The sequence below is a fragment of the Haliotis rufescens genome, unplaced genomic scaffold (genome assembly GCF_023055435.1).
Source record: "Haliotis rufescens isolate VD_foot unplaced genomic scaffold, xgHalRufe1.0.p SCAF_1, whole genome shotgun sequence".
Classification (NCBI taxonomy): Eukaryota; Metazoa; Mollusca; class Gastropoda; order Lepetellida; family Haliotidae; genus Haliotis; species Haliotis rufescens.
In genome coordinates, this window is record NW_025963779.1 from 30,629,722 (window position 1) to 30,655,990 (window position 26,269).

At 38.1% G+C, this 26,269-nt stretch overlaps 1 protein-coding gene, 1 long non-coding RNA gene and 2 other non-coding genes across 5 annotated transcripts; all 4 read left to right on the forward strand.

Annotated features, from left to right (window-relative positions):
* Positions 1 to 145: 145 nt before the first annotated feature.
* On the forward strand, positions 146 to 218 carry Trnar-ucg. Its single transcript has one exon. It is a non-coding gene; the product is annotated as a tRNA-Arg (tRNA).
* A 236-nt stretch (positions 219 to 454) lies between these two features.
* Positions 455 to 527, forward strand: Trnar-ucg. Its single transcript has one exon. It is a non-coding gene; the product is annotated as a tRNA-Arg (tRNA).
* A 1,483-nt stretch (positions 528 to 2,010) lies between these two features.
* On the forward strand, positions 2,011 to 24,533 carry LOC124120591 (T-complex protein 1 subunit alpha-like). The gene is made up of 12 exons (XM_046483449.2): positions 2,011 to 2,113; positions 11,341 to 11,426; positions 13,640 to 13,768; positions 14,990 to 15,087; positions 15,905 to 16,015; positions 16,405 to 16,586; positions 17,254 to 17,380; positions 19,408 to 19,583; positions 20,253 to 20,376; positions 22,443 to 22,635; positions 23,517 to 23,680; positions 24,073 to 24,533. Exons 1-12 carry the CDS (start codon positions 2,041 to 2,043, stop codon positions 24,275 to 24,277), a joined length of 1,668 nt encoding a protein of 555 aa, XP_046339405.1. The 5' UTR covers positions 2,011 to 2,040; the 3' UTR covers positions 24,278 to 24,533.
* Positions 5,720 to 11,316, forward strand: LOC124138236. Of its 2 annotated transcripts, XR_007220466.1 has the most exons (4): positions 5,720 to 5,895; positions 8,135 to 8,254; positions 8,943 to 9,065; positions 9,522 to 11,316. It is a non-coding gene; the product is annotated as an uncharacterized LOC124138236 (long non-coding RNA). The 2 variants fall into 2 exon arrangements; XR_006861609.2 differs by lacking the exon at positions 5,720 to 5,895 and having other exon boundaries at positions 7,852 to 8,254.
* Positions 24,534 to 26,269: the final 1,736 nt, after the last annotated feature.

The following is a 26,269-nucleotide window of genomic DNA, read 5'->3' on the forward strand; positions in this document are numbered from 1 at the left end:
AAGATTGTCTGGAAAACATCTTTTAAATGTAAGCAGGTCGTTTATATAAAAATATAGACATTATGTTGGTGCCCCTAAACGTTGTTTAAAAGCAAAACATTGTATTGACGTGTAGATAAACGTGTCCTAGTTGGGATTCATCGTCGGCCTCGTGGCCTAATGGATAAGGCGTCTGACTTCGAATCAGAAGATTGCGAGTTCGAGTCTCGTCGGGGTCGTATTTGTACTCTTTTTATACAAGTGTGAAAAGTGTCCTTTTTGAGGACAGCATAACTGGAGTGTCTTAATTGGTGAAATTGTCCTGTGCAACATTGTCTGGAAAACATCTTTTAAATGTAAGCAGGTCGTTTATATAAAAATATAGACATTATATGTTGGTGCTCCTAAACGTTGTTTAAAAGCAAAACATTGTATTGACGTGTAGAAAAACGTGTCACATTTGGGATTCATCGTCGGCCTCGTGGCCTAATGGATAAGGCGTCTGACTTCGAATCAGAAGATTGCGAGTTCGAGTCTCGTCGGGGTCGTATTTGTACTCTTTTTATACAAGTGTGAAAGGTGTCTTTTTTGAGGACAGCATAACCTGAGTGTCTTAATTGGTGAAATTGTCCTCTGCAACATTGTCTGGAAAACATATTTTAAATGTAAGCAGGGCGTTTATATATAATATAGACATTATGTTGGTGCTCCTAAACATAACTGGAGTGTCTTAATTGGTGAAATTGCCCTGTGGAACATTGTTTGGAAAACAGGAAAAAATATCGAAAGAGTCACTTCGTTTTAGATTAATCATAACACTCGACCTTCATGTAAGAGTTCGCGTATGTCGGTGGAAAGTGAAGGTGGAGTGAATTGGTAAAACACCTTACTGGACATAGTTTTATGTATCCACAGCGCACTATGCATAATAAGTGAGCAATTCCCCCTAAACCAATGCAGACACAATTGAGAGTCATTCTCTTAAAACAAAACTTACACAAATTTAAACTTTAAGCTAAGTTCTCACTATGTGAAGATATAAAATATAATTTTATAGTATACATTTCTTAGAAAAATTCAGAAAGGATCCATAACTTGGCACTGATCACAAACCCTGCCTTCATTTGAAATATCTGCCTGTGAAACGCAAGAATCGCATACATATTTTAAATTCCCGGATAGTAACAAACACCAGTTCATCAGTTAAATATATTCACACTGTTAAAACTGATACGGCTACGGCCCGATACACTTTAAAACAGTAAATGCCAACATCAATGCCAAACATTTCAGGAAAGTTAACGTAAATCACCTCAACATTTAAAACAGAATATGTATATCTCCCAAATATTTTACGAAAAAATGCGGTTGTTAAATTATTTAATTAAAACATTATTAAAAAGAGCCCAGATAGTGGCAGATACTATTCGTTTTCAGAACAGTAATCTAGACTTTCCAACTACATGTATTATAGACTTAGATGGAATATATTGGATATATATGCTTCGGGGGTCTGTTTGACAAACCAACGGACAGAGAGTACGAAAATGAGTAAGCTAATCGAAGCATGGGACATAAGAGCGATATAGCTTCAAAAATATTCCTCAGATATTGAAGTTGTCTGGATAAACAATTCTTTATCTGACCACTTATCATTGTTGGAAATTAAGCTTCATATGGATTTTACATTAACTTGAATTGTATAAGATAAGATATGGTCCCTGGTTTTCTCTGCGCGTCGTCATCTTGCGAAACATGACGGGAAGAGACGGCGGCCAGTTTATTACTAAATGTAGTGTAGCGCAACAAAAGCTTGGAACCCGTTTAAACTACTACTATTCACCATTGTGCTGATTATATTTGGTATGCAAGTACTTGCCTAAATGTATATTTACAATACAGTAACATAAGTAATATTGTTTACTATACAGGTGCTAATGGTGGAACAATATATGTAAAATAGACAATGTTATTTTAGGTTTACAATCACTTTACGACAATTAAATAGTTTTATATCGAATATGTTTTTAGGACAGTACTACTAAACGATACAGACTCATCATGTCGAGCACCAGCAAAGCATTGACGGTAGGAGGAGAAAGAACGACTGGACAGTCAGTAAGAACTCAAAATGGTAAGAAATGTTACAATTTCGATATTGCTTATTGTATTTTCTACTCGTACAGCCTTAAAAAGAGTCCGACTGAACCGTTTATGGGCAATATTTCTACATTCCCCTAAACCGGCAACCCACGTGTTTAGTCATGTTGGGAGCACGTTATTCTGGAATCTTCTTTAGCAACAAGCCTGTTAGGTCTTAATAGGTTTCAATGAAGACCAAATATTCCGACTCGAATTGCGGATTCGGTATATGTATGGCGATACACAATCCCTTTATCTCCTTATACCGTTGTATGTACATACATACCAAAGTAGGAATACCGTACATTGAATGATGAAGCCCATTTGACCTGTTTAGCAGTTGTCATGCTTCAAATACAAACATGACACATTACAAACTATCATTTTTTCCCTGTGTCTTGTAACCTCTGCTCGTTATGTCTTTATTGCATTTCAGGCTTTTGATTCCTGACAATGTTCACCAATATCAAACATGTCAAATATTTTGTAGAGTCCGATTAATTATGGCATTACCATTCCAACTTACTTGTTGAAATTGTAGGAGTACTTCGCTTTACCATGTTTACCAAGCATACTTTTTCAGATTACAATTTGTGTCATGAAGAGAATTTATCTTGCGTTGTCAGGCTCATGAGTTCATCTTATGCTAATTATTCAACACTTTAGCACGGGACCAAAGGGACTATGACAAATAATTAGCGCTTGTTTAACAAGTGACCAGTATCTAATTGTTTCCCTTTGTACTTGTGCACAGTAGCCATTTACTACGTGAAACACAAAGCTTGATAGATTTTTTTTCTGAAGTTGGCTTGGATTAATTTGTTTAAAGTGATTGCTAACCTCATACCCTAGCATTGCTCATTGACAACTAACCTTAAGGATTGTGAAGGTATTCGTTAACACTTTAAGCTGTGCCTGGTAAACTGCATGTTTGCCGAAATTCTAGTACGATACAGGCTGATTTGAATTCTATTCCTGACACAATCTTTTAGTAAATATATATTTTGGAACTATCTTGTCATACTTATCATGCTTATGGTCTTTGTAGGCTCAATACGCATTCACTATGTTCACAATGTGCAGCTATATCTTTTGTTTTTGCAGCCATAGCAATATTTGATCATGGTGATTATAGAATATACTTTAACAAATTTTGTTATCCATGTGATCAAGAAAGTAGGTAACATACCATGGAATATTTTTTAACTGTAAGATAATATGAAGTTTTCCAGATAATTTTTCAGCATCAGGAGTACATACTTCTTTTTATTTCAATATTGGAGTACTGACAAAACTGAAGAGTACACTAAGAGTACTGAATTGAATTTAGTGGAATAATCTTGTATTTCATTTTAGATATGCATGACAGCATTGCTATCATGGCTACTCTTGTGTAAACAGGTCTATAAACAATACTTTTTTCATTTTACATGTATGTCTATTGTATAATACCCTCTAGCATGTATTTAGTATTTTTTGGGGGAAAAAATCGAGTATTATGATCAGACTTGTTTTTACATTGTTTCCCTTCAGCAAAGTCAGGTAAACGAACAGGTGATAACAAACATGTTCAATACAAATGTGAAATTTGAGATAAATCATCACTAGACATGATGATTTACCATTTAAATTGTATTTCCAATTTTACTACGCAGCGTTAGAAATTGGCACTAGTCTTGTAGTCCTTTCCAAACTGCCCAGTAAAGGTATCCTAAGGACTAGTAGAAATTGGCCCATTTTAGGGGTATTGCTCTGTTATCATGATAAGGACTAGTGGACAAAAACTGTTAGTTTCTAACCCTGCTAGGCATTGTTTTCTATGCAGAGATTAAGATTACCGTGTGTATTTTCTCATAATAAACTAAGCCAGAAACAGCAATCAGCTGTACACACATGTTCACACATGTTCTCACAATCACCAGTTATTCGGTAAAATATTACTCAATACTTTGACTTTAAAGAATTTTGATGCAATGATCGGAAGAATTGTACCTGAAACTTACTATATCAGGAATAATAGATTCCAATATCATGTTGTTTTAGCTGCAGCTTTACTTAATATATATTTAAAATAATTATAACCATAAGTGTAGCACTAACTTTGGTACGGCTGATCACTGTTGCCGGATATTTTTTACGTATGGTACAATAATAAGCAGTCACCGTCATGGGGCTCTCTCACTCGCAAAATCTCTTGTGTTGACGTTGCCCACTGTGAAATTACAGTGAGATGTGCGATCTGCCGATCACTTCATGCACGATTTCAGCAAGATTAATGTAATAAATATTGAATGAAATTTTGAACAAAATTATTAAAATAAGTTACAAACGTACGTCCAGATATGCATGAACACCACACAGTGTAATTGCATGATTAATTTGCGTTCTTCTGTACAGATTTTTTGACATGATATTTCTGGAGTTACATGCTCACGGTAATGTCTTTGCGTTGGGGGAAAAAAAGCGCGAAGACTCATTATGTCCTGTGTAATGCGCACCAAATTAGCACAGTTGTTTTGGAAAAAAGTGCACACTATACTCAAGAAAATACGCTGCTTGAAATCAGAATATACTTTTTGGGAAATACGTCTTTAAATGAATGTTAGACCGTACATGTATGCTGTAATGCGTATTTGATACGTTTTCTAAATTATGCCCCATCATATTGTGCATATTTGCATCCATCCATACGCTGATACAGCCTTTATTTGGAGCCCTGTATCTGGCTATATGCTAGGGCTAAAAAACTGCTTGAAAGTGGACATATTAAACAAGCGATTTGTGGTCCAGATTTGTGATTACTTAACTAAAAAATAAGCATGCTAAACATGATAAAGAAAGAGATTTATATATCATGTATATGAAAGTAGAACTTTCATATTAATTTGGTTGTTCTTTAACTCCTTTTGAGTAGTATATATCCATTTCTGATAGTACTTAAGAATTTCTATACTGTAATGATTATTTTAAAACGGTGCCTAATGTATCATGTATTTGAGTCCTTATTCACTAGAGTGCCCACTTTGATACCTATGAATTTCAAACAGTTGTAAATTTAATTCCAAGGAGAGTATCTGCAAAATCTGAACTACATTGGATACATCATGAATTTTGGAGATAGTAAACATATTTTGAGCTTTTTAAACAATGTATATAAATTAAATAAAAGAATTTTTAAATTAAAACAAGTGTGTTTTCTGAGTTCTGTTTGTTACATGTCTGTGCATACCTCCAATCTGTAGGCTGTATTCCACATTCAGTTCAATATTAATGTACGATTTTAACAGAATGTAACAGGTACCTTTGTACTTTAACAGATTTCAATAAAAAAAAAATTGAAAAAAAAAAAAAATTAATACAAATGTACAATTAATTTGACAAGTGTCGGACGTAACAATGTCTGTCCTCGATGGGTGGTGAACAAAAACATCATTTTGTAACGAATTGTGAAACCACAGAAAGTTACTTCGGAAGCAGAATGAAAGTTGGTGATCAATGTATGTTAAACCTAAACATGAAATCAAAACAGGTTTGCAACCACAGAAAATAAATGCAAATCATAAACGTCTATAGAAAACTCTGTCCCACTGTTACGGGCGAATTGTTGATCATAATTTAACTTTTCTGATCGCTACACGTCATCTGGTTTATATTCCGTCATCGGATTTGCCAAGTTCCGGTTGGTTTCCACATGATACGAATTACATGATTGCCGAAATTTGGTCAGCAGCAGAGATGGCGCCAAAGAAGAAGGATGCTTCCACGTCTGTCTCGGTAAGTGTAAATGTTACAGGCGACCCAATGTTACGGGCGAACATTGAATTAGTCGATTTATATACGATAGTTCAAGTTTTCACCAGTTCGGCCACAAGTACTTTAGAAAAGTAATTCAAACACACAATTAAACACGACTACTAGAGTTTGCTTCGCACTATGAATAAGAACAAGCTTTGCGCAAAGCCTCGCATAGAAAAAGTTGGACAGACTTACTTCGTTCGGGCATAACATTGAGACAGACATTTTATTGTCGGTCGTAACAAGTGGACATATTATCTGACGGTCGGACAAACTGGTAGACAGACGACTTCGGTCGGGCAAAATAGTATATATTTTTATGGACCTACCTGTAATATCATTCATTTATTTAATCTATCACATTTGACAATGTCGGAAATACGTATTCCTTTTCAATTTATCATTTTACATCGATAAATTAAAAAAGTATTCACTATTTTCCGTGATGTTATTGAAAATAAAATTATCGCACAACGGGTCCACATCGAACATGTCAAAGAGCAAAATATAGACGTTTTAAACAAATCTTTAAATATATTATACAAAGTAATAAATAAAATCAACAAAAATATATATAAAAGTAATCAAACTTACATAGATGGGTTATTATTTCCATATGTTCGTGTATCGCGTGTAATGCAAGTCAAATGACATCTCGGCTTTCATCGCCTTGAATTCTCGGCTCGGACACAATGTTTAATGCCATAATATATGCATGAAAAATCTTTGTCACAGCTCATAACCTAGCACGATGCATTCACGAAGTTCCGTATTTTTAATATATATCATGATTTCCTGCTTAAAACGTTCAGAATAATACGATTTAACGAAAATCTTTCGTCAACTTCTGAAAATTACCAAACACGAACTTGTTATCACAGCTGTAATTTGATTGGCTGCCTTAGGTCACGTGCTCTAATTTGGCTAATCGCGAACCTTGTAGCAGATTTCGGCAAGAAAGCCTCATAAGAAACCAATTTTATTCCAATGACATCGATTGTTATAACTACGGAACAAAAACCAGACCATGTTACGAGCGTGTAGATGGAGGAATAAGCTTTCCAGCGATGTGTCATATGCCATTCTTCAACGAACGTGTTATTCATACGAAGTCTCGAAAACGGGGGTATTTCTTCATGTTACTGAGCGGACAGCCGCTGTTATCGGGAAATGGGTGATGACAGAAACTATTTATAATTCTTTTTAAAATGATTTTCCAATTACGTAAACAATGAAAATAAAACAGAAATGGGTAAGTGGATTTTATGAAATCTTATATTTGCCGAAAATCGTCAAGTTTTCGCTTCCTTGGTCCTTAATCTGGATGTTAACTACGTGTTAGCTTACATTTTATTTATTTACAACAAACTTATGCATTATTTTAAATAATGTGAAAAACATAACTTTCATATTTATAAAATATAGGATTATAGGATCAGACCTTTCAATTGATGTATAACATGTAGCAGCAAATATATTTTACAAGCAGATATCTTCTTTGATGAATGTTGGCTTCATCTATCACACAAGAGTCTCTGGGAACTTGTGAGTGAGTGAGTGAGTTGGGTTTAACGCCGCTTTTAACAGTATTCCAGTTATATCGTGTCCCAGCAGTAAACACTTCTGGTTGACTGGTGTTGAAAGAGTTAATTGACTCATTTATATCTTGGAGCTACTTTAATCTTCCATGGGGCTATGTAAAACATGTTAAACATTTACATACAAGGGTTAAAACAATAAATGACATGAAAAAATGTGAACATGAATTTAGGTTAGGATGGATGACTTTTTGTAAATTAAAACCTGAGAACTGTACTGTTTCAAAGAAAATTATACCTCCATATAAAAATTTCTCATTCAAAACTATATTATAGTTTTTTTAATTTGAATGCTGACATTTTTCAAAGTAGGGCCGAACAAAATTAGTTGTGCGTTTCCTAGATTAGGATTTTAAGTGTGTAGGTCTACATCAAGCTTTATAAAAGTTAGTTTAAATTAAAAAAATAATGATAAAAAAATTCCCTATTCCTTAATCCTGGGAACATTTCATAAAAAATCAAAATATCTCCCCCCTCCCCTTTTCAGTTTTTTTAGCTTGGCGTAACAGAATATAAGTGTTGTCCTAGTTTGTTTATGAATAAAATATAGATCTATATGTTTATTGACAGTGCATTTTGCTTTATTGTAAATTAATGAATGTACTTATTGGTCTCATTAGAATGGTGAGAGGTGTAGGCGATGGGAGGCAGCTGAAAAAAGGTGACCAAGACTACATCGAACAGGAACGAAAGCGAAAAGCTGATTATAGGGGTCGGATGAATCCTGAACAAGTTGACAGGTAACAAACTTCAGAATTAACTTTGTGTTTTCCAATATAAAAACAAGATGGAGTTACTCCAAGTCAACAAGGGAAATATATATAGTCCGATATGTAGTAGATTAATAGATGGGTCCATTTCTCTGTTTATCAGTATGATCACATTGGACTCAACAATATACTTTTGGTTTTTAACAAAATGGAAACTCACATCCTCCAAAGGGAAGTAATTATACACAATATCATTACAAAATCTCATTTATGCTTAATAAATTAATCTTAAAAATAAAATACCACCTGGATATTAAACAAAACTTCAAATTTATATTTACTATATGGATGTGCTTCACTTTGGTAAAAGCATGGTAAATTACAATTATTACTTGTCTTGATACTTCCTAGATCACAATTAAATTCAGTTATACAGTCTATATTTTGCTTATAAGAACCACTGTGGCAAAGTGGTTAAGTCTAGAACTCAAAATCCACAGGAAATTTGGGTCTGGGTTCAAATGAAAAGTTGGCCGAGTTTGTGGCAGCCCCATCTAAAATTAACCTGGTTGTTCATGGGGCAATATTTACATTTTCAGTCTTCTGTCTTCAGTCTGCTTTCGTGAATCCTTCAATAAAATTAAACTGTGCAGCTTGCTTATGAAATCATGTTGAAGTGGCAAATACATATTATATATTATAATTTTGATTTCAACAGGTGGATGATTGGCCATGGGTGACTTTTTTCACTAAAGTGAAACAAAGATGGCTGGCAAAGGACATCCACCACACTGTCATGTTCGAAGACGTCAGAATAGCAATTGATTGGACATTATTTGAGGTAGGACATTTAATAGAACTTTATCTAACTCAAAATATTGCATCATATTTCTGACTGTTGTACTGAAAGAATTCAAGTTTTTGGTCATGAATATAATGTTGTTTAAAGGGACAGTCCCCGAAAACACTGTTTTTATGGTTAGATATGTTAGCATGTGCTGTGCATTGGAGCTGTACAACAATTTCAACAATAATCTTCATCTGCACATAGATAATAACAAAATAGCAAATTAGATTCACTATGAATGGACCGATTTTCACCAAACTTTACCATGTGTTGCACAAGTGTATCTTGCAAAAGTGAAGTGTAGCATACTAAAGTAGGTCACCTTACCTATATATTATTGACTTATTATCTTTCGATGAGGGACTATGAATTGCCTTGCCTTGTATGTTAATGTTCTTCAATTTTTAACATTTTATTGGTGATGCAATTATATATATCTTGTTGATACAGGAGATGACTAACGCCCTGTCCACCTTTAGAATGGACTACGAGATCAAGAACCAAGAGGACACCAATAACCAGTTTCTGAATAAACATAAAAAGGAGTATGGCAAAACTGATATTGGTCATTGAGATAAACAATATTCAAGATACAGGATAGCTAATGTTTAATTGCACAGTGGAAGACTTTCAAAGTTAAATTAAATTAAATTAATTTTTCTAAAATGATTTTTCATGTGGATACAAAATAGCAGCAATTGTACAGCTTTGCCTAGGAATAATTTATTGTGTCGCAGTTTTTTCCTGATTAAGTCTTGCGATAATACTTTGAATTCATCAACAATTTGAAGTGGTTTGTAAAATATTCAGTACAATGAATAATTGTCAAACAGTTACTGAATATATAAATTATAAAGGGTTATTCCTAAATGAATGTTTGAGAGGGCTGGGATGTACATTTAAAAATATTTAATGAGTGGTGGGGATATCAAGATTCCACAATCTGTTATTTTTAATATACAACTTGCATACAGCATTATAGTTTTAAAATTTGATGGGCGTGTGGGGTCCCTGAGTCTTAGAAAATATCTTCCTGCCCTGCCCACATTAATTTCTGGAAAACCCCAAACCACATTCCAGGCTGTTGGGAATCTTGTCTACCGATAAACAATTGTACTTGGAATGAAATTATGTATTAATACAGTAATGGAATGTGTTATCACTATATATTACAACTTCATTACAATGTAATTACCCTGGTGTGTTAATTAGTAACTTAATGTCAAAATAATATCTAGAAACAAAAGAATTTTCTTCTAGAACATATTTCGGGCATACCATGAGGCACAAGCATTTTTTTTTACAAAGTAGACACATTTATAGTTGGTTGTAAAGAAGACATAATTGCATGATACTTCATGAATTTTTATGCTAAATTAGATATTATTGATATGCATATGATTTAATTCAGAAATAATGAACAGCTGTTATTTTCCGGCGATGGGACAGCCTTATTGGGTTGTTTATATTGAAAAATATTCCATGGTTATAGACCAGTTAGAAATTATTTTGAGATACATCGTCATCACCATTGTAGAATTTGTGACTTGTCACACAGTATGATTTGGAATATGAAATAAAAGTGGTTTGCAGACTGTATTTTATCCTGTTTTGCTTTGTATGTCCTTTGTTCGTCCTGACATCACAAATGTCTGTCCTTTGTTCGTCCCGACATCACAAATGTCTGTCCTTTGTTCGTCCCGACACAAAACCCTGATTTTTATTTGTCTTGTGCTGCTTAAATAGTTGTAATTAACCTTTAATTGTTTGATTATATCTTAATGTACTTGTAATGTTTCATTCCATACTTCAGGGAACATTTAATTTTTCTTGTAAATTGCTATTTTAAAGCATCATGTCTGTCTCCGTTTGTCCCAACACTTTTTGATTTTTTTTTAACCTTGAAAGAGTTTCAAGACATTGATATATTCACATGTATTAATCCCATTTTGGGTGGCAAGTTGTACCCACTACCCGAAATGCAAATGAATTAAAACAGATTTATATGAAAAAAACTTAGGTTTTGTCTGTCCTCGTTCGTCCCAACATGTCTGCGTACCATCAGTGTTTTCATGCCAAAATTAAACAAACTGAGCCAGATATTATCTTCCCATGTCCAAAGATGAAAAAAAGAATGTTTAAACTTGTCAAAAATGCCGCCACCTTGTCTTTTCATAAATATCTAAATACTGACTCCAATGTAACACTTCAATGGGCATAAAAGTGAATAAGGACTCATATACATTATTGAATTGTTTTATCATTTCAGTTCTGGCTGCCAGCTCCATTGCCAACATTGTCAAGAGCAGCTTGGGGCCAGTGGGCCTTGACAAGATGTTGGTAGATGATATTGGGGTAAGCACAGCCAACTTTTTCCTTTTCCCTTTGGTCCTCTGTGATGGTGCCACCTATTCTATGTTCAGAGTAGTAACCCTGACAGGTAAAAGTCTAGGGTGGGGCCTTGTGCTTTTAGCCCCAAAATTTGAAAAAAAGGCCCGCATTTTCAAAGACAAGTTGGCATTTTAGCATTGTGCTGTACAGGCAAGTGTGGGTGTACCTGTGCTGTATGGGAAAGTGTGAGTGTACCTGTGCTGTATCGGCAAGTGTGGGTGTACCTGTGCTGTATGGGCAAGTGTGGGTGTACCTGTGCTGTATGGGCAAGTGTGGGTGTACCTGTGCTGTATCGGCAAGTGTGGGTGTACCTGTGCTGTATGGGCAAGTGTTGGTGTACCTGTGCTGTATCGGCAAGTGTGGGTGTACCTGTGCTGTATGGGCAAGTGTTGGTGTACCTGTGCTGTATGGGCAAGTGTGGGTGTACCTGTGCTGTATGGGAAAGTGTGGGTGTACCTGTTCTGTATGGGAAAGTGTGTGTGTACCTGTGCTGTATGGGAAAGTGTGGGTGTACCTCTGGAATATTCCTGAAGTGAACCCTGCCCTGGGTCATGTTAGTTGTGCCTTGAACATGATCCACTGACCGTTGGTTGAAGTCACACAGTCACAAAGTTTTATAAGAGGATGTGGAAAAGTTTGCCTCAAGCTAGAATTGAATTTCAACTACTGACAGCTTACAAATGCTTCAATGAATCAGCTCCACTGTCTCTGATGGAACTTTTGCTTAAATATACGCCATCTAGATCTCTGCAAGACACCTGCAAGTTCCAGAAACCCGCTTGAAGACTTTTTGGTCATAGATCTTTCGAATACAGTGCTTCAACACTTTGGAACAATCTACCAACAGAACTTAAGCTCTCACCACCACTCTCATCATTCAGGGCAATTCTAAAGACCTACCTTTTTAAGTCGTACTGTTCAGTCGAAATCCAACACCTCTTGCCCCAAGCTACGACTTTTTCGTTGCTGTAGCATAATCTGCTACAACACATGTAGCGCCATACTTGCTGAATGGAATCTGGCTCATTACAAATGGACTTTTCAATCGGGGAGAATCGGGGATTCAAACCATCTCTCAGCGGATCAAGGCACAACGGAGGGAGGCTGTTATATATCATATGGCATAATGATTGTCTCTGTCATAGGGCTGTGAATCGCACTTGACAATTACTCCAGCATGCCCAGGTGATAACAACCACTCTTTAAGCATGGTTAAAGTGAACATAGGCCACACACATTTTGCAATAATTTCATTCATGTATTATTTTGATGATTTGTCATGTTTATCGTTATGTTTACGTTACTGATATTTATTTAAGTATGTTTATAATTGTTTATTCTGAAATCAAAATTTCTTTACATGATCATGATCTATCAGCTTTCAACAAAAATAGCTGTTGTGTAAAGGTACATTGATAGGGGTATTGATCACATGAATCATGCACCTTTAAGACATTCTGTAATTTTGTAAATAATTGCATTTTTTGCTGACAGTAATGTTACCATGGAATTGTCCAGTTGTTGCCTTATCAGGTCCAGACTTGATCATTTATAGACCACCATAATAAAGATGGAATATGCTGAGTTTGGCATTAAACAACACAACCAAACCATCATGATCACAGAAAAATGGAAATCCTTCATGCCCATAGGGCTTGCAAATTAAAATCAAGCTTACGTCATATGAATTGATTTCAGTGTTTCACAGACCGTGAAGATCCAGGGTAGAACAGGTCTTCAGCATCCCATGCTTGCCGTAAAAGGCGACTTTGCTTGTCGTAAGAGGTGACTAATGTGATCAAGTGGTCAGGCTTGCTGACTTGGTTGATGCATGTCATTGTATCCCAATTCCGTGGATCGATGCTCATGATGTCAATCACTGGATTGTCTGGTCCAGACTCGATTATTTACAGACCCGTCATATAGCTGGAATATTGCTGAGTGTGGTGTTAAACAAACAGTGTTTCACATGTCATCAGCATAAAGTACATTCTCTTCTTGATCTTAAGTGAACTGCCACATTAAGTTTGTTAACCCCTCAAAGACCCAGCAACTGCTTTCCAGAGTGTTGATGGGCATGCTTGCAGTGTACGTGTTATGGTTGTTTTAGTGTACATGTACATGATGAAACAGTTCTAAAACATATGATTGCATTTTGTCAATCTCTTCTCTTTCAGGATGTGACAATCACGAACGATGGTGCCACTATTCTGAAGCTATTGGAGGTTGAACACCCAGCAGCCAAAGTCTTGGTGGAGTTGGCAGATCTCCAAGACCAGGAAGTCGGTGATGGAACAACATCTGTGGTGAGTTATTTCCCTTTAGTTGCACAGTGCAAGCTCCTTCCCAGTGTGTGCCCCTTCATTACCCTCCTGGTGTCATTGCTGCCACTTGTGTGCAAGTGACCATTACAAGAGTCTTGAATTTTTTTCTCTCTAACCCCAAAATTTAATGTAGTGACATTTATCATGTTTATGTCTTTGTGCATGTCTTTTGGAATATGTTAGAATTGGGAAAAAGTTTACGACTAATTTACCATTTCCTAAATGAATTTACGTTTGTTTGTATTATCACATGGGGCCGAGATTGCAGACTAACGGAAAAGCACCAAACTTCTCCCTTGCATACACACTGCACTAATTACATGATAGTTGAAATGAAATAGAAATTCAAATTGTCCAAAAAACCAACAATTTAGTTTGGGGAGGAGCAGGGTTTTACCCAAACCCACAAAATTATTGGTCCGGAGGACCACCAATTACTAATTACAAGGGGTCTTTTGGAAATATTAGGGTAAAGTTATGAAATGGTGTAGTGTACTGTACTGTAAGATATAATAGTCACTTTAATTACAGGAGCTTTATATTTCTTGTCAAGAATTTGGTACATGAATATTGTGCATGTATCGAGACACAATATATATATATATTTCTGCGTTCATTCTATACATTTGTGCATACTGGATGCACATTTCTGGAAGCGTATTCCGCGCCACAACAACCATCTCTGTTTGTAAACATAAAGATCAGGTGGCTGCGTGTTCAATTCTATGGATAGGCCACCTTGCACAGTGGTAAACTGTGACTGATGGCACTGATAGCATAGAGAGCTTGGTGAAGGGGATATTGCTGTGTGAAGCTTGTGCACAGATCTCATAAGTGGAGATTTCAGAGTAGAACAGGACCCCAATACTTCACATGTTCATGCTTGTCGACTAATGGGCATCTGGTGGGTAAAAGTGTGACATGGAAGATTGTGTCATCAGACCCTGATCGCGCTTATGGTATGAGTTGTTGCTCATGGCTTCAGCCACTGGTTTTGTTGGCCCAGGCTCCAGAATTACAGTGTGTGTGTAACATTAGGCACGCTCTGCATTGTTTGGGTAATGCAAATGTCCATAAGAACCCCTGAACTTTGATGCTTAACTTCAAACATTGCAGTAGTATCAGATTATGATATATGTTCATGTCCTGATTCGGTCTAAATGTTTGTGATGTTTGTTATTAGATCTCTCGTTTGTGTTCTAGGTAATTATTGCTGCAGAGCTCCTGAAGAATGCAGATGAGCTTGTCAAGTGTAAGATTCACCCCACATCCATCATCAGTGGCTACAGACTGGCCTGCAAGTGAGTGCATGCTACTATACTGTTGTCCTTACTGTAAGACTGAATAGCTTGATAGTATGAGCAGTTTGCTAGGCTGAACAGATTGATAGTATGGACAGTTTGTAAGCTAACAGCTTAACAGTAGGGATCGTTTGCAGTGTTGAACAGCTTGACAGTGCTGATGGTTTGATGTGCTGAACAGCTTGACAGTGCTGATGTATGATCTGCTGAACAGCTCAACAGTGCTGATGGTTTGATGTGCTGAACAGCTTGACAGTGCTGATGTATTATGTGCTGAACAGCTTGACATTGCTGATTGTTTGATATGCTGAACAGCTTGACAGTGCTGATTGTTTGATATGCTGAACAGCATGACAGTGCTGATGTATGATGTGCTGAACAGCTCGACAGTGCTGATGGTTTGATGTGCTGAACAGTTTGACAGTGCTGATTGTTTGATGTGCTGAACAGCTTGACAGTGCTGATTGTTTGATGTGCTGAACAGCTTGACATTGCTGATGGTTTGATGTGCTGAACAGCTTGACAGTGCTGATGGTTTGATGTGCTGAACAGCTTGACAGTGCTGATGTATGATGTGCTGAACAGCTTGACAGTGCTGATGGTTTGATGTGCTGAACAGCTTGACAGTCCTGATGGTTTGATGTGCTGAACAGCTTGACAGTGTTGATTGTTTGATGTGCTGAACAGCTTGACAGTGTTGATGGTTTGATGTGCTGAACAGCTTGACAGTGCTGATGGTTTGATGTGCTGAACAGCTTGACAGTGCTGATGGTTTGATGTGCTGAACAGCTTGACAGTGCTGCTTCTTTGTCTCCAGAGAGGCTGTCAAGTACATCCAGGAGAACCTGACCATCAATGTGGACGAGCTTGGGCGGGACTGCATTGTCAACGCTGCCAAGACAAGCATGTCCAGCAAGATCATTGGAGCGTATCCTTCCATACTGTTTATTGTTCAGTGACTTGACTTACTGTAAATGTTCACATTGTTTGTCCTCATGACGTGTTGACACCTGTGTGTAGAATAGGTCTTTAGCAACCCATGCTTGCCGTAAAAGGAAAATATGCTTGTCGTAAAAGGCGACTAACGGGATCGGGTGGTCAGGCTCGCTGACTTGGTTGATACATGTCATCGATCCCAATTGGATCGATGCTCATGATATCAATCACTGATTGTCTGGTCCAGACTCGATTATTTACAGACCGCCGTCATATATCTGGAATATTGCTGAGTGTGGCGTTAAACAACCAACCAACCAACTGTAAAAATATTTGTATTTGAATGAGTTACAAATAATTCTGTTTCCTTAGCCTGTCCAGTCAATCTGATTTTTTTGCCAACATGTGTGTGGATGCAGGCTACCTGATAAAGACTCCTGATGGCAAGGGAGGCTATAGATATCCAATAAAGGCAATTAATGTTCTCAAGGCTCACGGCAAGAGCAGCAAGGAGTCCCTTCTCATCAATGGATATGCCCTCAACTGCTCAGTTGCATCTCAAGGTGGGTCATCGGGACAGTGTGCACAACTTTATCTGTTAATTATTGGGCAGTTTGATGATTTTGATGAATCGTTTGTCTGCTGATCATGCTGATTGTGGGTTTGAATCCTTAATTCTCCTCCTTATCTTGAGTGACCAAAGATAGTGAGTTTCACCAAAATGGTTAACATCTGTATGTGTTGTGTCAGACCTGTCTTTTCTTCAATGTTAAGGTTACAATGCTGCCATTATCATAGAATTATATATCTTAAATATTGTTTTAAGCAGCTTTATGCTCAAATTAGTCACTGATTCATTAGCCCTATGAAGATCCGTGTAGAGAATAGGCCTTCTGCAACCCATACTTGTCGTAACAGGAGACTATGCTTGTTGTAAAAGGCACCTGATGGAATTAGGTGGTCAGGCTAGCTGACTTGGTTGATGTATTTCATCGAAACCCAGTTGCCTGGATTGATGCTCATGACGGCATGGAATGTTAGTAATATCATCAATCACTGTTTTTTCTGGTCCAAATTTGATTGTTTACAGGCCGTCATCATTAATCTGGACCATTGCTGAATGCAACATTAAACAAATTTAAAAGTGTTTTATATTTTCAAGATGTTTGTATCATGACAGTTTTGTGGATTTATAATTTACGACGTGCAATTGATATGTGTTCTTTTCAGCCATGAAGAAGAAGGTAGTTGGTGCCAAGATTGCTTGTCTGGACTTCAGTCTTCAGAAAGCTAAGATGCATCTAGGTGTACAGGTGCTTGTAGAAGATCCTACCAAGCTAGATGGTATCCGACAAAGGTGAGCTTGCAGCCATCACTCCCGTCACCTTATCTTTGATTATGTAAACAGAGCTCCAGATAAGCTGCGTATCTGCGTAAAATACGCATCAGAAATGCAGATATGATAAAATCCAAGCGTATCAAATAAAACTTGTGCGTATCATCAAAATATTGTAACCCTGCATATTTGATTAGCAAATCAGCAACTTATTTTGAAATTATAAACAGGCATTCCGTCAACCTTGCCAAACTCCACAATGACAGTTACATCATGATCATTTGCCATCACACTTGTGGAAGTATCGTGGTATTTTTTAGTCCTATAAAGCTCTCAAACCCACGCGACACCAGTTTGCAGGGACTAGATGAATAGTGTTTTTAAATATTTTACTAAAATACCCACATGTAAAAACTAGTGGGTAACAGAAATTTGAATACCCAGATAGAATTACTGATACCCAATGATTTTAAAATGCATGGGTAAAATACCCACAACACCAATAGCTTATCTGGAGCTCTGGTAAACCAATATGTAGTTCAGAGTACAAAAAAACACCTAACATATTTCTGTCACTTTGAAGAGGTGTTTGCTGCGATATATTTACAGACATATACAGACAGTAACCATGGTATTGTGTACCCATGCTTCACATATAGATATGTATTACCCCACTGATTACTCAAGAGCTTCAATTAGGGTTGGGAAGATCCGGGGTAGACTAAGTTTTCAGCAACCCGTGCTTGTCGTAAAAGGCGACTTCACTTGTCGTAAGAAGCTACTACCGTATTTTCTTGAGTATAGTGCGCACTTTTTTTCGAAAAAACACAGCTGTGTAGAAGGGGGTGCGCATTATACACGAATTATGAGTTTGGATGTTTTTTCCCCAAATGGAAAGACATTACCGTGAGCACGAAACACCGGAAATACCATGTCAACAAATCCTTACTGAAGTACGCAAAATAATCATGTAATTACACTGTGTGGCTATAAAAAGTGTTCTTTGTATATCTGGACTTAATTCCTTATAATATTGTTTTTATTAATTTCGGCGAATCGTGTGTGAAGCGATCGGAAGATTGCACAACTCACCGTTATTAACAGCAACCATGGTCAGAATACCGCTATTGACGCCTTGAAACGAACTTTAGTTGACAGAGAATGGATACATATATCATAAATGACATACTTTGACTCGTTAAGTCATATTTGTTTTTGTTTGACGTTTCTATGTCAACATGAAATTCTCGCGATCACGTGCGCGTGAGCCTTGACGGTGACTGGTCAGACTGGTTCCATGTAAAAAATAATACCCGGGAATAGCGTCAGCTGCTTCGCTTAGGGTTATTATTATTTTAAATATGTTTAGTAAAGGCTGCATATAATCAAGAAAATAAAAAAAAAATAGTTTCAGATACAATTGTTGCCGATCCTTGCATTAAAAATCCTATAAAGTTATATCATTGGGTGTGTCTTGACCGAATCACCGGTCGATTCCAAGAAAACGTGTGTACAGCTGATTGCTGTTTCCGGCTTAGTTTACGAGATAATACACAAGGTAATCTTAATCCCTAGATATAAAACAATGCCTAGCAGAACAATAAATACTATTTTAACGGCAAATAAACATGTCTGGTGATTTTTTATCTCAAATTTCGAATTTGTACTGACAAAGTTTCTCAGCACCCGCTCGTTTGCCGGACTTCGCTGAGAGGGTACGGTGTAAAAAATTTCTGCGCATAATATTTAATTTTTTTTTTTCCAAAATATTGAACCCGCTAGAGGGGGGTGCGCATTATACATGGGTGTGCACTATACTCAAGAAAATACGGTAATGGGATTGGGTGGTCAGGCTTGGTGACTTGGTTGATGCATGACATCGTATCCTAATTGTGTGGATCGATGCTCATGATGTCAATCACTGGTCCAGACTCGATTATGACTGCCGTCACCTCACTAGGATATTGCTGAGTGCGGCGGTAAACAACAAAGAAACAATTAGGGTTGGCATCTCTGTTCACCATAGATTCTTGTTTCCATGGCAACAGAGAATCTGACATCACCAAGGAGAAGATCCAAAAGATCATCAATGCTGGTGCCAATGTGATTCTGACAACAGGTGGCATCGATGACTTGTGTCTCAAGTACTTCGTGGAGGCTGGTGCGATGGCGGTCAGGCGGTGTAAGAAGGCTGACCTCAAGAGGATAGCAAGAGCTACTGGAGGTGGGTCTAGGGAGGATATTGTTAATTTGACCACCACCACCTGCTTTTTTTCTGTTTTTGTGGTTACCAATTGTTACTATGCAAAGGTTATTATACCCCAGCCTCAAAGTATGAGGGGGGTGTATTTGAATTGGTACTCTCCGTCCGTCACCTTTTGTTTCTGGTGCCTTACTGACAGACTTATTTCATTATCAAACTCTACACAGATGTTGGTCTGCCCACGAACTGGTGCCTATGCCTGTTGGGTATTTAAGATTTTTTTCTTGGTTCCTTGACAACAAATTCGACTAAAAGTGAAGTTAAATGAAGTTAGTGTTTGTTTCTGGAGCATCACTTGAAGACTGCTCAGTGTTTCTTGTTTAAACTTTGCCCATGCCTACTAATGTATGGGGGCGGTCGGCTAGCCTAGTGGTTAAAGCGTTTGCTCGTCACGCCGAAGACCCGGGTTCGATTCCTGACATGGGTACAATGTGTGAAGCCCATTTCTGGTGTCCCCCGTCGTGATATTGCTGGAATATTGCTAAAAGCGGCGTAAAACCATACTCACTCACTCACTCACTAATGTATGACTGAGAGCCCCTCTGTCCTGCCACATGGAACTACAATGCTGTGACACTGACAACTGACATTTCTGTCCTATGTCTGTATAATGATTACTGTACATTCCAGCTACATTCCTGATGACACTAGCTAATCTGGACGGAGAGGAGTCGTTCGAGCCATCAATGCTGGGACAGGCTGAAGAGGTGGTCACTGAGAGGATCTGTGATGATGAGCTTATTATTATCAGAGGGTAAGGTTTGCTATTTCCCACCATGTGCTCACTTCACTTTTACCGTAACCATTTGAATTGAAGAATGGTAGATGACTGTTATTATTATGTCTCCCCCAGAATGGAGGGAGACATATTGTTTTTGGCACGGTTCCCGTCGGCGTCGGCGTTCCCACCGTTTCCGGACCATAACTCAGAAACCGTTTAATATTTTTTCGCGAAACTTTGTATACACATTAACCCAGCACTGAAGTGGTGCCTTTTGCTATTTAGAGATTTTTGACATTTTTATTTTTTCTCGTTTCCATGGAGATAACTTCAACATAGACTCTGAATGGGGGTAAGCTTGGTTTCCGGACCATAACTCAGAAACCGTTTAATATTTTTTCGCGAAACTTTGTATACACATTAACCCAGCACTGAAGTGGTGCCTTTTGCTATTTAGAGATTTTTGACATTTTTATTTTTTCTCGTTTCCATGGAGATAACTTGAACATAGACTCTGAATGGGGGTAAGCTTTGTTTCCGGACCATAACTCAAAAACTGTTCAATATTTTTTCATGAAGTTGTAACATATTAACCAAGTCCTGAAGTTGTGCTTCTTGCTATTTAGAAGTTTTTCACATTTTATTTTTTCTTGTTTATGGAGACAAGTTTAACTTAGACTCTGTATTGGGATGGGCTTTGTTCCAGAACTAAACTCAACACCCCTTCAATATATCTGTGTCTTTTGCTTATAATGAAATTTAAGAATTTGATCTTTTCAATTATTATTGAATTCAAAGCAATTCTAGAATTAAAATATTGTGAATTATTTTTGTGGGAATGAACAGATGGGGTTTAACGTGAAGTAAACGAATGAATGGGGGTTAGGGGAGTGGCGGGAGACATATGTTTTTACGAGTAAAAACACTTTCTAGTTATTGATATGTGTTTGCTGAGCAGATGCACACGCGAGCTAACACTCACACCTCACACCTACTCACACGCACAGACACGCACCATGAAATATTTTTTAATCAAACATTACCTTCTTTTGAATGGTTGAGTATTCCAGGGCATAATAGATCCAGTGTTCTCGCTGGCTTTTGAAACGGCCATTCCCGTCGGACTGACAACTCTAAAAATTACCTGTCCCCTCCAATTTTTGTCAGTCGCAAATTTGAAGACATGAAAAAATTTACCTAGTTTCAATATTTCAACATTATTTTGAACATTTGTTCAACAGCAAAGATTTATAGGTACTTTACAGGGACTGACACGCGAGTGAATTACCAGTCCAGGGCTACTTTTACCGGTTTAAAACCAGAGGTTGAGAATTGAGGGTCTACAGTGAGTGACCTGGGTGATGGACACTGTTGATGCTAACAACCACTGGTCTCCCGGGCCGGTACGTGGATTTTCACAGGCAATTTGGATACAGCTGATTGTGGCATAAAACAACTTTCACTTACTCTTGAAGACCTGTGATGGTTGATGTTTGAGAGTCTGCACCTGTCATGCATCAGATGTCCCAGTCATCTGAGGTGCTGCAAACGCTGCTGTTAGTTGCCTCCCGAGGTTTTAATCCCCAAAATGCCCTGGTTACTTCATGGTTTATCATCACCATACCCGTAATGTTTCACCAAAGTGCAGGGGCTGTCAGGAAGCCTAGTGGTTAAAATGTTCGCTCGTCACGCCGAAGACCCGGGTTCCATTCTTGACATAGGTACAATGTGTGATACCAATTTCTGCTGTCCCCCGCACGCCTTAATATTGCTTGAATATTACTAAAAGCCGCATAAACCTTTCTCGCCCGTAAGCCCCCCCGTCTGCCCACTCACTCACTCACTCACTCACTCACTCACTCACTCACTCACTCACTCACTCACTCACTCACTCACTCACTCACTCACTGCATCAATTGAGGATTTGTCCCCACATCAAACTGACACTGTGATAAAACTGAAAATTTCAAAACGCTGCTCAAAACATTGAGAAAAACCCCAAGCACTCATCTATTTAATAATAATAGCAGCATATAACATGCTGGCCTGTACAAAAATGTTTTATAGAAATCTAAAACAATGGACTATTTTGATTGAAGGACCAAAGCTCGTACTGCTGCATCAATCATCCTTCGAGGAGCCAATGACTTCATGTGTGATGAGATGGAGCGATCTGTTCATGATGCCCTTTGTGTCGTCCGGCGGGTTTTGGAGTCCAAGACCGTCGTTGTTGGAGGTGGCGCCGTTGAGGCTGCCCTATCCATATACCTGGAGAACTTTGCCACCTCACTGGTAAATATGATACTTTTATCGAGGCTTTTGCTAGTGCTAGGATGGTACACACATTCATGATACAATGTGTGTCACTCTAGTGAGATATTGATGTGGTACATGCCATGTTAAATAAAAACACTGCATCCGTACATTAAAAGATGGTACTTGGTGTTACCCTGCCCGGTGCTCGACATTAAAGGGCTAAAACAAGGACTGGTCGGCTTGGACTCTGTGTCGGAGTGGGGTATTTATGTTAAACTGAGCCATGGTATCTCATTGGGCTAGCACTATAGAATGGGCATTAGTAGGGACTAGCACAAGCAGCCACACATACACGTGTTAATGCACATCGCTATATAAGTGCAATAATCTTGGACCACTTCACCTCATGTTACAGAAAGCTGATGCCCCCGTTAAGATCTGGGTTAGAATTGGTCTGCAGCAAGTAGCCAACCCATGCTTGTCATAAGAGGCGGCTAACAGGATCAGGTGGTCAGGCCCACTGACTTGGTTCATGCATGTCATTGTATTCCAGATTTGTAGATCTATGACCCATGAAGATGGGTAGAACCCATGCTTGCCGTAAAAAGGTGTCGTAAGATGCTTGTCATAAGAGGCGACTAACAGGTTTGGGTACTCAGGCTTGTTGACTTGGCTGATGCATGTCATCATATCCCAATTGAATGGATCGATGCTCATGATGTCAATCACTGGATCGCTGGCCCAGACTCGATAATTTACAGACTGTCGTCATATAACTGGAATACCACTTAGTGGTCCCTTATGCAACAAACAATAGTTGTTTACACCTTTGAATTGAAGACTGCCAATAGACCAAGTCTTTGACTCCTATTGACATTGACTTAGTCTTGTGTTTGAATACTCATGATGTTTTCTAGTCGTCAAGAGAGCAGCTGGCTATAGCAGAGTTTGCCAAGTCCCTACTCGTCATCCCCAAGCAGTTGTCAGTGAACGCAGCACAAGACTCCACTGATCTGGTGGCCAAACTAAGGGCCTATCACAACACCTCCCAGACCAAGGCCGAACACAGCGATCTCAAGTGGTGGGTACAGGTTTGATTGGGATTATTCAGGTTTAACAGGTTCAAGGGCAGCATATTGACTACTTATAAGTGTATTTCATCACCTCTGTGGTGTTGGTGAGGTAAAGAACGTAAGGATGTAGTGAACGTAGACGATATTGGCTCTGTTGATTGGTAGCCAGCCCTGTTTTGCTATCCCGGTCAGACGCCCCGTAGGGACAAGAATAGGTCCTTGGCAAAATATGCTGATCGTAAGAGGCGTCTGAAATGGGTCAGACTTGGTTGATTGTATACCCAGACAGCATTGATCATTACTCTTTATGTCAAGTCAATGGATTTTCTGTTTCAGACTCGATTATGTATCTGTAATTTTTGGTGCAGGTAATAAAACTAAACTCTTCCTTTTCTTGCAGGATTGGCTTAGATCTGATAGAGGGCATTGTTCGGGACAACAAGAAAGCTGGAGTTCTTGAGCCAGGAATGTCAAAGATCAAATCACTGAAGTTTGCCACAGAGGCCGCCATCACAATCCTTCGTATTGATGATATGATCAAAATGGCCCCTGAGCAGAAACATGGAAGTTCATACCAGGATGCTATGCGGAGGGGGGACTTGTGATAACCTTGCTGTCATGGAAACTAACATGGACTGTTTACATTATCAGCTTCTAGCAGTGACTGTTACCATCCTCTGTATCATATGTTGTGCCACACACGATGTCTCTGTCTGACAAGCGTCAGTTTATGTGTAGGCGCCTGAGCATGTGGGACAGGTGTCATGAATTTGCATCTAAGTGCTTCATTATTTAATTTATCACCACCGACTGTGTGAAGAATTCCTATATAAAACATTTCAAAATAAAAAGTGCTATCTCTGATGTGTTGATCTTTGGTTAACAATGTGTATTCGTGATTTCAGAAATGTGTTTTAGGTAATTTCTAATTTTGATAGTGGATGGTGAAAAAGCAAGGTGATGTTAAACTCAGTGGAAATAACTTTTGTGAAAGATTATGCAGTGTTACCTTATTGCATGGTTAGAAATTATTTTTTTTCATCCGTCTATAGAAATGATCAGTTACAGAGTTACCCTTTAACTGGTGGTAGAACTGGAAGTCCGCAAGGAAATGTCACTAGTCCTTCCAGAATTTAACTAGTCTCAGAATAGCGGACTGAAGACAATTTCAAATCCTGTCTCGGTGGGGTATCACTAAAAAAACTGGCATTAGTCCGTACTAGTACAAGGAGACACACACATGCAAGCACAAATGACACATCACTTTTTGTCTTATATAAGCTTTGTCCTGGTGAAAGTCAAAGTTTCTCCGACTCAACGCTGGAATAGTCAACCTCATCATGGTAGTGAACACATGTCGGTCAACTATAAGTAGAACCTCCATTCTGCGATCATACATTAACCCGGCCCAGGCAATTTTTGATGAAACCATCATACTGGTCATGTTGCCTCACATTTAATGGATGATGTCTTTCGTGAAGTTGTTTCCATACAGAGATCCGACCATATCTGAAGTCTAGATTGAAGTGGGACTGGAGCTCTCGTCATCTTTACTCCAACCATTGGTCGATATGACTTTAAGCCAACAGCTTTTAAGCGTTTGCTTCCTGTTTATTCACGGACTGTCCCTCAATGCGATTAGCAGAATCTGTCATCAGGCTTACTTGTTTTGAGACGTCTGCCCTGACCAGGCCTGCTCTTCACATCTCCTATCTGACGATACAGGTTCCACAGACAGTCACCTTTCCCTTCTGCATGTGTCTGTTTGGCATCCCACCCCGATCTTTCGGATTGATTGCCATTTCCATCCCACTGTCATACTGGTCTGTGGTTCACCCTTGTCTTTGAATGGACTAATTCACACTTACCATTTGTATGTTGGTCGTTTGGAATTTGTTTTGTGCATTGTTTCCTACCCTAATATGATGGCTCAAAACTTATAACATGTCACTAATGGTGTCTAAAACTCAGTATTCCTTTTCATCAGTATATATATAGTTGACATTGCTTAATTTTTCAAGGTGTATATTATGACACCATTGTACATACTACAAACAAAGCTATTGCACTTGTTATTGTTTTATTTACAAAGGACATAAGTAAATATGGTGAATTTGCTATTCAAAATATCACAGAAATTAGAGGTATGGCATATATATATACACACACACACGGACAGAAGACAGTTCTTATGATTAATGCCAAACTCGGCAATACACCAACTGACAGCAGCCTGTAAGTAATCAAGTCAGGCAATCCAGTGATGGATGTCATGAGCATCGATCCACGGAATTGGGATATGATGACATCTTATTGAGTGATCACCTGATCCGTTTAATTGCCTCTTATGACAACCATGGGCTGCTTGGGTACCTAACTTCTCACCCAGAATTTCCAAGGGGCGCAATCCTTATGAAACGACATGAAGATGGAAAGTACATATGTAGTTAGAAATAAAAATAGGATATAAATGTAATTAATTTTATTTGCATTCTTTATAAGTATGATTAGTTTACAACCATGACAATGAATGTTTTACAGAGACTTGATAAAGAGTACATATGGTTCTAATGCTTTGAACAGTATTTCAGTTGTAT